Source organism: Myotis nattereri (genome assembly GCF_964212035.1).
Source record: "Myotis nattereri genome assembly, chromosome: 4".
NCBI lineage: Eukaryota > Metazoa > Chordata > Mammalia > Chiroptera > Vespertilionidae > Myotis > Myotis nattereri.
Genome location: NC_138079.1, coordinates 73,299,226 through 73,311,347, shown reverse-complemented (window position 1 = coordinate 73,311,347; position 12,122 = coordinate 73,299,226). Strand labels below are relative to the sequence as shown.

The 12,122-nt window shown below is 43.2% G+C and overlaps 1 protein-coding gene across 2 annotated transcripts in view; it reads right to left on the bottom strand.

Annotated features, from left to right (window-relative positions):
* The window catches only part of SNCAIP (synuclein alpha interacting protein), a 141,448-nt gene that overhangs the window by 60,227 nt on the left and 69,099 nt on the right, over positions 1 to 12,122 (bottom strand). Inside the window, exons 1-2 of one of the 2 annotated variants that reach the window (XM_081088891.1) lie at positions 9,303 to 10,303; positions 6,605 to 6,707 (exon numbers count right to left, since the gene is read on the bottom strand). In XM_081088891.1, coding sequence (XP_080945017.1) covers positions 6,605 to 6,661 — 57 coding nt within the window. In that variant the 5' untranslated portion in view covers positions 6,662 to 6,707; positions 9,303 to 10,303. Of the gene's footprint in view, positions 1 to 6,604; positions 6,708 to 9,302; positions 10,304 to 12,122 lie in introns of those variants that run through there. The other variant, XM_081088890.1, reaches the window with a different exon arrangement.

Here is a 12,122-nt window from a genome sequence, read left to right as displayed (position 1 = left end):
TCTGCTCCTGGTAATTACTGTAAACTCTGTGAGAACACAGACAAGTCTGTGTCATTCACACCAAGCCTAGAACAGTGATGGTGAACCTTTTGAGCTCGGCGTGTCAGCATTTTGAAAAACCCTAACTTAACTCTGGTGCCGTGTCACATATAGAAATTTTTTGATATTTGCAACCAAAGTAAAACAAAGACTTATATTTTTGATATTTATTTTATATATTTAAATGCCATTTAACAAAGAAAAATCAACCAAAAAAATGAGTTTGGGTGTCACCTCTGACACGCGTGTCATAGGTTTGCCATCACTGGCCTAGAACCATGCTCAGTACATTGCACATGTTTAATAAATAATTGTTGAGTAGACTGGTATAAAATCTAGTTATGCATAACAGGTAAATAGTTTGTGTAAATAACCTGCATCAGTGTAATAAGTGCTATGACTGTCAGGCAAGATAAAAACTTCTAGGGCTATCAGCAGAGAAGAGCAAATATAAAAATCCAACAGTTTCCCATTCTTCTTGGAAAACACTCTATTCACAAAGTTGCTCTCTACCTTCTTAGGAAGGGATGGCCAGTCCAAGATTTGGAGTTGGGGACCTGTGTTCTAGTCCTGGGCTCTGACACTAGCTACAGGACATGAATTTACAATTCATCTAGTCTGGATTAGATTACACCAAAGTCCTTTCCTGGCAGGGGATAAGAAAAACAGATAAGACATATGACACATGTAATTAGAATAAGGCATGAGTTTTTTTTTTTTTACAAAAGGAATGATAGGTAATTTAGACTTGAATATAGGACATTGCAAAAAGAACAAGTGAAGAGATGACGAAACTAGATCATACTGAGAAGCATTAAGGAAAGTTTAATAGGAAGAATAGGACTGATAGATGAGATAAGAAGGGAGTGAGGCAGACAGATGCCATGTGAAAGTGTTTGTCACCTTTTAGGAAGCACAGAAGAAAGTATAAGAGGATCATATTCAGGTAGATTGCTTGCTAGAGCCAGGTACATTATACCTTTAATATCTTTGTACTCTTTATCACACCTACAATCAGGCCACAGATGATAGGGTGGTGAAGGCCTGGGGAGGGAGTGGAGTGGGTTACAAGGGGTCAATTGGGGGGGGGGAAACAGGACATATGTAATACTTTCAACAATAAACTTTTAAAAAATGTAATAAAATCTGGGAAGTACCAATAGGTTGACTTGAGTAAAAGGCAATGCACACAAAACAGAGGTGGGTAGATATTTTAGTGCAACTGCTGCCCCATCTGTAGGATGGAAAAAAGTGAAAACTCATTGCAAGTGAGATTTGTTTGCTATAGAATTTATTTTTCTACCAGACAGCAATCTAAGCACCTTAGGAAGATGAATTCTGAGCTACTTACTACTCTAGGTTTCAAGGGCTTGGGTCAAAGGGGATAGTACAGGTGGAAGGGCACTTATTTATCTAGATCTCATCTGACTTACACAAAAAAATAGGTTATGCAATTACCAAAAAGTGTCAACTTTCATCAAAGATGCAGTCACACTGATACAGAAAAGCAACAAAAATTCCTGTGCGTGGAAATAGAGTTTGTTCCTTAGTTGTATTTGTGTGTACATAAGCAGCATGTGTGTATTTACATGTATATGTATATGTAGGTATGCGTATACATATGTGTATGTGTGTATGCATATACATATGGTATATCCTACCTAATAATAGACAAACATGGTAATTGACCATACCTTCGCTACGCCTCCCATTGGCTAATCAGCGAGATATGCAAATTAACTGCCAACAAAGATGGCGGTTAATTTGCATATGTAGGCGCGAAGCGGCAGAGCTAAGACTGAAGGCGGCTCCAGCCAGAGCTAAAGCCTGGGTCCCGGGTGCCGGAGGAAAACCGGTGCCAGCAGCCAGGGGAAGGGAAGGCCTATGGCACAAATCTTTTCATGCAACAGGCCTTTAGTATGTGTGTGTGTGTGTGTGTGTGTGTGTGTATACATATACATATATATATATATATAAAATTTTAAATTTTCTCCATAAAAGCAGGGCAATAGGCAGATATGATTATTATCATTTTGCAGATGGAAAAGTTGAGGTACAGTAAAATGAAGAGATTTTCCTAAGTTCTCTTTAGCTTGTTTTACTTTATTTAAAATATATATACCAACTACATTGGTGCCAAAAAGTTATTTGCATTTGCTTCAGTGCCTATTTGGGGATAGTAATGGGTGAGATAACTGGCCCATTATACTCAACTAAGTTACTCAGAGGGGGAGAGTCACATGGTCAAAGGGTTCTATATCTAAATCCTGACCTGCCACTTGCCCATTTGTAACCTTATGAAAGCCATATGACATCTCTAACCCTCCTTTTCTTCATTTGCCAAACAAGGGATTAAAATAGGGGCTGCTTTGTGGAGTAGATGTGAGGCTTAAACAAAATAACGGACTTAAAGAGTTCAGTGCTGTGTGTGGCACAGCCAATGAGTCAGGCTCTTCAATGGATCCATGGTGTTTGGCCTCTGCATTATTCAATCCTGTGCATACTATTTCTGAGGACAGCAAACTGGCCTCTCTTAATGAAACACACCACGGCTACTAAGAACCTCACGGTAAAATTGTATTCCAGAGCATTTTTCATTTCCCAGACACAGGGCTCTGGCTTCCATAGGAATAAAGAAATCTGTAAACCCGTGTGCAGTGACAGCAAGGCCCTGCTCTGACCCTGTGTGTTTACGTGTGTCGTCATCTCTCCCTCGCACATCTGCAGCCAGTGCACAGTGTTCTGCCCTTTTTGATGGCAGGATTACAAGAATGTATAGTTTAAACCCTGCATTTTGCAGAGGATGAGCATTATTTTGGAGTCTGGGAAACTTCAAAATAATGTAAGTGCCTTGTGTGTTTTGTCTCATTAGGTAAAGGCAAAAAAAAGTTCTAGTTGTTTTTTTGGAACCATTATACAGCTTGTTTTTTAATTAAAACAAGAACCAGGCTCATAACTAGAGGGGGGAAATCACAAAATAGAAAGCCGATGGCTATGGCTGGGGAGGAAGAAGAGCGGTTTTAAACTTGGGCATCTTTTTGGTAAACATCTTTTTCAAAAGAGACTTAAGAACTGTGTGGATGGAGGTTTACAGAATCCTAACAATAAAGGCATGTTTGTGAGAGACTACATTTCTCTTTATGCCAGCAAATTAGCAAGTTCAACACATCTTCAGTTTTCAATGTCAGCACCTGAATAGTCTCCACTTTGCCCCTAAAACGGTTACAACATTTATTGCTCCTAGTTTACCTAAATAGGCTGAAACAACTGTTCCAGTATTTAGGAGGTTATCTCTACATCTTTTCCCATGAAATCATTATGTAAGAACAGTATGATTCCGGCACATTTAAGGTATTGAACTTGGATTAGATTGACTAGAATAGAATAATCTACCATGTTATAGAGGTTGCCAGTCAAATTTGAGCTTCTTTAGTTTCATGTGGCCAAGATTGCTTATCCTCAGTACTATCAACATTTTAAGCCAGATAATTCTTTGTTGTAGGAGGTTTTCCTGGGCATTTTAGGTTCTTTAGAAGCATCCTTGGTCTCTACCCACTAGATGCCAGTAGCAGCATATCCCTAGTATGAGCATCAAAAATGTCTCCAGGTATTGCCCAGGTATCGCCTGAGGATGGGTAAAATCGTCCTTATGAGGAGCACTGCAATAGACTATTTTTATCTTGGAGAAGCAGTATTACAGATAAAAGTATAATGCTGGAGACAAAGCGTCCCTAACTAAGTGGGTGACTGCGGACAAGTTATGTAACTTGTTTCCTTATCTGTAAAATGGAGATAATAATAAGTACCTTCTTCAGAGGATTGTTGTGAGAATTAAACAGTATAATGCCTATCCTATAGCAAGTGCTCAGTAAGTGGTAAGCATTATTATTGTTTCAGCAATTCTATGCACCTTCCTGTGTTTCCTTCTGATAAAAGTTTAAATGTAGGTCAAAGATCCACACAATAAATACAAAATTAAAGGAGGGAAGGTTTGAGTGCAGTTACACAATTACAGATGGATGTCTTTATTTATGTTTCAGAGTGGTCAAGTTATAGAACTCAACTATTGCTTAATCCTGCATCCCAACTTGCTAAACAGCTTCAGTTATTGCTTAACATATTTTATTATCTTTTAAGTGGAGATTCCTAATTCATCAAAATGATGGGCTGCTGCCAGATGATTCTTCTGTAAACACAACTGCTCTATTACAGTGTTAAAAAAAAGTTTTTGACATGATGCCTGGTCTTTTCCCTCGAGTTCTTTCTTCACCAATGGTCATATAAATATTACTGTATTATTCATTGAAATAATAACAAAAGCTACCATTTTTAAGATCAACTTACTGTGTGCTAAGCTAAGTGCTTCATATATATTATTTCACTCAATCCTCAAAAAACCCCAACAACAACAACAACAACAAAACACCTTAAAAGTTAGGTGGGTATCTCAGAGAGGTTAGCAAAGTTCAGAACACATCTGGAGCCCGGACTAGTGCCTTCAAAGCCTATGTTTTTACTTACTTACTTACTTACTTAGTTATTTTTGTGTATTTTGTGCATATTTTATTTTTTAAAATCTTTATTGCTGAAAGTATTACAGGTGTCCCCCTTTTTTTCTCTGTTGACCCCTCCAATCCACTCTTATCCCCTTCCCAGGCCTTCTTGGCACTACTGTTTGTCCATGGGCTATGCATATATATATATATACATATGTGTGTGTGTGTGTGTGTATGTATATGTATATATATAGTATATATATGTGTGTGTGTATAGTATATATAGTGTATATATATATGTGTGTGTTTGTGTGTGCGTGTATGTATAAATTCATTGGTTAATCTCTTCTGGCCTTTCCCCCTTCCCCTCTGAGATATGTCAGTCTGTTGCATGTTTCAATGTTTCTGGATCTGTTTTGTTCATCAGTTTATTTTCTTCATTAGATTCCACATATAAATGGGATCATGTGATACTTGTCTTTCTCTGACTGGCTTATTTCACAAAGCCTATGTTTTCAAAAGGCAACTTCACTAGCAAAGCTCAGAGAGTCACTTCCAAACTCCTAATCAAGTTTCCCTTTCATAAACACCTGCCACCCTCCCCTACCCCTCCCCACATTATCATTCACTCTCTTTGCTCTTCCCCACTCAGCTCAAAATACCTTAGCAGGAGTGGTTATACAAGAGCCACACTCTTAAGCCAAGCACAGTAACTCAGAAAAAGACAGAAAGAAAGATATTACAGAAAGGAAGAAACTCACTTCAGTTGGTCTTCACAAGGAATAAAAAAACTGTCTGGAAGTGGAAGTAAGGGAAGGCTGAATTTACCTTTCCCTGCTACAAAGACTCATTCATCTAAGGTTAAAATAGATCATTCATCAAACTCATCCCAATAATTCAATTCTTGTGTATAGTATGTGGATTTCACTTCAAAGTGGAGAGTAAAGGAGAGGACTAATGCTGTTGCCAGAGGCATGTTAAAGTAAGCTATCTTTTTGAGACAATTTCTAGCTGTGACCCAAAGCGCTATGCTATGAAAGGTCAATGCAAAGTAAGGTCAGAAATTGTGCCCACCTGCCCCTGAGGCCGCCCCCACCACTGAGGCTCCTGCTGCTCCAGCAGCCCTAGCCTAGGGAAGCAGAGGAGGACTGGGGGGAGTCAGATGAGGATATGGGATTTGGTCTCTTTGACTAATCACCAAAAAGCAACTTGCTCAGCCAGCTTTATTTCTGCAACAAGGAAATAAAAACTTATTTCTCTTAATTAAAAAAAAAAGTGACCCTGGAGGTTTTGAGAAGAAAAGTCACATGACTCATTCAGAAACAGCAACCTTCTCATCACAAACTCTGAGCACCCCATTTGGCTGGGAGGGCATGAGAGGCCCACATGCGGCAGAATTGTGTGGCCCAGAACAAGTCACAGCCAGCTCTGAGCAGAGGGGCATGGAGAGGACCCCCCCCCCGCCCCCCCCGGAGCAGCTGTGATTCTGAGAAGTTCAGTAGCCAACAGGATTAAGCAGGGCTCAGAGGTCAGCTGGTCCAGTCTTTACCACTGCATGGCTCTTCCTCAATATTCCCAACAAGCATCCGATCTGCGCCTTGAAGCCTAGAGTGATTGGAAGGCTTCCTCTTATTGTTCATCAGCTAACCTAACTTGGCCATCCTTTAGTCCCTCTGCTTATGGGCGCCAAGAATGCTGGCTGCTCCATAGCCATAAAGAAAACTAAGTGAATAGGGTTAATTATGTGCATAAGTAACTCTATGAAGGTGCTTACTATCGGCAGGCACTTTATAAATGTCCTCAGCGAATAATTTTGGCAACAATGAAAGAGATTAGGAATGGGAGGCTCAGTCAAGTTAAATCTCACCCAAACTCACACACAATTACTAGTAAGTGGAATTCATTTCTTGGTCCAGGAGACCCCCAAACCACACTTTGTCTGCCCCACAGGATGTCAAGTTCTAATGTGGCTGGGAGAGTTTAGACATACAGACTAGAACAGAGCGAGTAGCCCATGTAGGAGAAGGCAGAATCTCCCGAAATCATTACTTCCAAGTAGCAATACTTACGGATATGTCATCACTGAAGTCAATTTCATCCAAATCAAGGTATTCAGGGGCTTCCATTATTCTTCTTTGCACATTTTGATTTGGGTCAAATACTCATAAATTCCTGGACAAGACAGAAAAGAAAGGCAAAAAGGTGAATTGTTTTCCAAACAAAAATCATATCTATATTTAAACAAACAAAATAAAAAAGGTAATTGGTGCCAGTGCTGCCTTTGAGTGCATTTCCTTTGTTCGAATGTCCCCAGGCTGGCTATCCAGAAACGTCCAGTGCAGTTCCTCCTGGCCCCCAGCGTGGCTCCCCAGGGGGTGCCTGTGGTCCTCCACTTCACTTCACTTGCTCCTTCCTGCCCCCCCCTGCCCCCCGCAAACACTAGCTCAGGTCTAACTCATCCCCTGTGGCCCGTATTAGCACCAAGCCAGCACATACCCAGCACATACGACGCCTTGGGTGAAAGGAGGACTTCAGGAATGGGGTGCCCTGACATCTTAGGACAGCCATATTCCAATGTCTGTGTGGGCACATCCCTGGGTGCACATCGCTGCCTGGTGGAGCAACACACACTGGATCTCCACAGCAATAACACAAGTACGAGACAGACACCATCGAATCAACAGTAACGATACTTCAGAATTTGTAGCACAACCTCCAGTACATTCCTCAAAAAAAAAAAAAACATTTTAAAAGAGGCTCCACGAACAGATTAAAACCACAGAGTTATGACTGCGTTGCCCCTGCTTCTCGCAGCCCTGCCTGCTGGTGCCAGAGTGACCAAGGCAGGCGCCAGCGTGGCCGCAGCTAGCACTTGCCTCGGGGCTGCCTGCAGCAATTCCTTACATCTGTCAGGAAGATGCATCACCTCCCAGTTCATTTTCTCATCACTTATCATCATCACCATTGGCGGTGGCAGTGGCACCTCCAGACGTCAAGACAGAAATATAGACCTCCCGGCAGTGCCTTGGTGTGCAGTTATCTCCCCAGAGCAACTCTCAGACGTAGAAGCAGATTCCCCTCCCCGCAACCTGTCTTCCTGATTATAAAAACGGCCTTATGTACTCAGGCTGGAGGAGTAATTTGTTTTCTCCTCTAATCAGGGGGTATCTTGCAGAGGAGTAAGGAATAAATTACTGGAAAGTGAAAATAAATCTAGGCCAATGAAAATGAGCTCATCAATATAAGAACAAGAATGTAAAAATACCTTCCCCTAAAAATAAACTCTTACTCTGAAGGCATTGCTTTTTCATTTTACATTTTTAAAAAGCTATACAAACAGAATGACAATAAAGGAGAAATTGATTGCTTGCCATCCCATACCTCAAACCCATCACTTGACTTGAGTTTTAGTGTTTCCTCTCCTTCCCTTCTCACATGAATGTACCATTTTTTATTTTTTTAAATTATGGTAGAAGCAGAATTGGTCTAAGAAAGGATTAGGAATCCTACTACCATGTTCAAATGAGATTATCCATTTAAAATAAGTATTGAAAGTTCTTTTGAAATCACAATAAGGTTTAAAATAAAAACCAATATGTATTTATAAATATATGTATATATCCAGAAATTTTATTATTTCTAGAAATCTAAAACTAGGTCTTAAACAAATGGCTTGTTACAAAAAAAAAATACTTTTTCTCTTAATCCTCACAAAGCTTTTCAGAGAAAAACACATACACTCGTATTTGCAAATTACTCAAAATAATGTTCTTCTCCATTCTGCTGGATTCTGAGACAATCCAGGTTCTTTGGATTCCAGCTTGTCAGTAATAGACTTCCTTCCAATCCAATTTCTCTGCACTAAGTCTGTTCTCCACAATGAACTGTTGAATTACAGACTATTCTCATGGCTTTGGTGAACACAAAGATGATGCTGGGTGTAAGATGGGATGCAGACAAATAAAATATCACTAGAAACATGGAAACACAGGTAGATGAAGCAGAGAAACACTCCTCAAAGCGGGGACTGAGTGAGTCTTTACTTATATGGTAACACAAAATGAAACCCAAAATGCAAATGAACACGTCTTAACCAAGCAAATTAACAAGAAATCAGTAAGCCCCTTTTTGAGTTGTTCTGACAATATAAAGAGCAACATACACTGAAGGGTAGCCATTCTCATGGGACATATCCAGTGGATAATATAAATAACTAGAGACCTTGTGCACAAAATTCGTGAAGGGGGGGGGGGGGGTTGTCCTTCAGCCCGGCCTGCACCCTCTCACAATCTGGGACCCCTCAGGTAGGGTTCCTAGGCCTGGCCGGCGATCAGGGCCTCTCAGGGCTTTCTTTCCCCATGCTGCCAGCTGCTGGCCCCACCCCCACCACTGCCACTGCTTCCCATCTATGTGGTGCTTCCCTCTCCCCACCACCACCACGTCACCCCCCCTTGGCCTGGGCCTCCCTCTGTGGGGCAATCACTGGCCGGCCCCACACACCTGCCACAACGCCGCTGGCCAGTGGCCTGGGCTTCTCTCTGTGGGCTGATCCATCCCAGGGCCCCCAGATTGATCGCCCTGCAGAGGGAGGCCCCACCCACCCGGACGGGGCTCTGCGATCAATCGCCACACAGAGGGTGATCTGGGCCTCCTTCTTTGGGGAGATCGATCACATAGCCTCCCCATAAATTGCCCTGCAGAGGGTGGTCTCTGTGGGGCAATTGTGGGGTGATGGCGGGACCCTTTGATGAATCGCATTGCACCCACCTTGGCTGGCCTGCGTCAGCGCGTGTCATAGAATGGTTGTCCAGAATGTTGTCTGGCTGGTTGTTTTCCTGTTCGGTCATTCAGTCAATTTGCATATTACACTTTTATTATTATGGACTAGAGGCCCGGTGCACAAAATTCGTGTATGGGAGGGGTCCCTCAGCCCAGCCTGCAATGATGCCAGTGTCCCTCGCCCAGGCCTCCGGCCCGAGGCCCCTCCTCTCCTTCCACATGGCTGGGGCCCCTCCCCTCCCCTCCCTCTGTGTGGCTGGGGGGACGCTGGGCTCGCGTTGCCGGGGTGATGCTGCCAGTGCCCCACCCCGTCTACTATGGGCGCCACCATCTTTGTTGTGGAGTGACAGTTAATTTACATATTACTCTTTTATTAGATAGGATGATTTTAAAGCAGAATATCTTTACATTTGGAGTTGGAGGATGACAGTGAGATTCTTTATTCGATAGTCCAGAACACAAGAGTTACAATAGTTATAGTCCATTGCTGGAAGCCCTGGCCACTGTTCATATTTACCTCAAAATAAAGGGTTCTAGCATCCAGGACCCTCTTTTACTTCCTAATGGGCCTCCATGTGCAATGCAGCCATCTCCTTTAAGATGCCTTATTTTACAGCCCAGTTCTTTGGTCTTTTCTTTTTTTTTTTTTTAATCATTATTGTTTAAAGTATTACACTTGTCCCCTTTTGTCCCTCACTGACCCTTTCCACCCCACTTCCTCACCCACCCAGGCCTTCTTCACACTATTGTCTGTGCCCAGGGGTTATGCATATTATGCATATAAATTCTCTGAGATTCATCAGTCCAGTTCCATGCTTCCATGTCTCTGGATCTAGTCTGGTTTTAAAGCTTCTCTCTTGCAAGGTGCCACTTTTAAAGTATTACATTCTCATTTATAATGTGCAAAAACCCCTGTGGCTCACCAATCCCAGCCACATTCCCAACACTGATTGCTTCTTTTCAGTTGAGGGTGAGTCCACAGTTGTCCCCTGGTCATTGCTTCCTCCTTCCTCATCTGCCCATCCACTGAGCACCTGGCACCCTCGGGTACTCCGGTGAGGAATTAAGGATGTGATAGGAAGAGATGAATGAGGTCAGGTTAGCGCAGCGGCTGCAAATAATCCAACCTGATAAGGACACTGAACGAGACTGTGGGCGCTGTTTTCATCCTGCTTGGCTGGCACCATTCCCCCCTGCACACCAGCCCCAGGAAACCAGCAAGGCCCTTTTCTGACCGAGGACACACAGGCTCTGATGGAGTGCATAGCTACAGAGGGCATACACCCCAGCCGAGTCTGGCCCACAGATGTGATGTGTCTGGCCCTAACAGCGTTTTAAAAATAATCAGATCAGTTGCCAACATGTAGACCTTGGGTGATTTCACATTGAATTCTGGACTTCTGGCTTCACTTTAAAAATATCTGAAGCTGTGGCAGCACAGGTCTGCATTCTGCATGACGAGAGTTGGCGTCAGCGGAGCTGCAGCTGCCCTACCTGGCCAGGAGGCCTCTCCCCAGTCCACCAGCCCCTCCCATCTGCTTTCCTCATGGACAGGCCCTGCCTGGCCTTGGGGGCATTTGGGTTTAGGACCTTTCAAAGGAATTCAGTATTAAACAATAAGCATCCCCCTCCTCCTGCTTTTTTTCTTATTGGTGCCTCTTGCCAGTAATGTTTACTTCATTTGTACTTTAAGATCGTTTTAAATTCTCATACCACAATAGCAATAAAATAAAATTTCTTACAAATTAACTAGCACCATGTTACAATTTGTGCTTTTACAGGGCCTTCGTTCTATCTCATCGTATTAGAAAAAGAAACCCTTCAGGAACACAATAAAGTGTTACGAGGTGGAGGCTGTGTCTCCCTCCTTTTACAAGTAGGGGAAGGAAGGGATCGTGCCTGTGATTGGCACTGTGGGTTTACATGGCGCCACCTCCCTGTTGCTGTGAGTAGAGGGGAAGCTGTGTGCCAAGTGCAAGCCCAAAAGAAGACCGAAGCCATCCTTCCTCTGGCCAGACCAGCAGCCTGGGTGCAAGAGAACCAACCTTACTCAAGGCCAACAAGAGTGGGTTCACGCCTATGTGAAAATATTTTCAGCCTCCCCAGAAAGAGCAGTGCAGCTTAAAACCGTTTACATGAGATTTCATAACTGCGCATCATAGTTGGCCTCGGACTGCTTGGGATCCCAGGACCCAGTCATTTATGAATTTGTGCTGCACCCCACCCTCTCAGCCCTGGCCCTACAAGCTGCAGTCTGTCCTCCCAGGTTCCCTGAGGTCCCTGGGGCTTTCTTTTGTATTGCTACTGTTATGCCCAGATTTCAAGATCCCCCAAGACAGACCACCAGGGAGCCAAGTCCCATGCAAAAGCATAGAGTCTTTTATTCAAGCCCAGGCTTGGTCCCCCCTGCCTCCATTACTGGATTCGAGAGAGAGCCCTGAGTCCCAAGAGAACAAAGAATTTATAGGGCTTGGGGAGAGGGGTGGAGGCACTTGGTCGATTCCGGTTGGTTGAGTGAGGGCCGGGGGCTAGTTTCCCTTGCTTTCCCATTGGCTGAGATAAGGGCGGGCTGAGTAACTGATACATTCTGGGGCTTTCCTGGGAGAGGAGTTAGGGACACAGCTATCAGTTCCGTTCTGTCCTTTCGTTAGGGACACAGCTATCAGTTCCATTCCATCCCTTCACTACCCCTACCACCCAACAGACCTATCACGAGGTCTGCCTGCCTTCAGTACCCATGAGTCCATTTCAGCTCAGCTGTTAATTGCTCTTCACTGATACCGGCAATTTTGAATTTGTCATTCAATA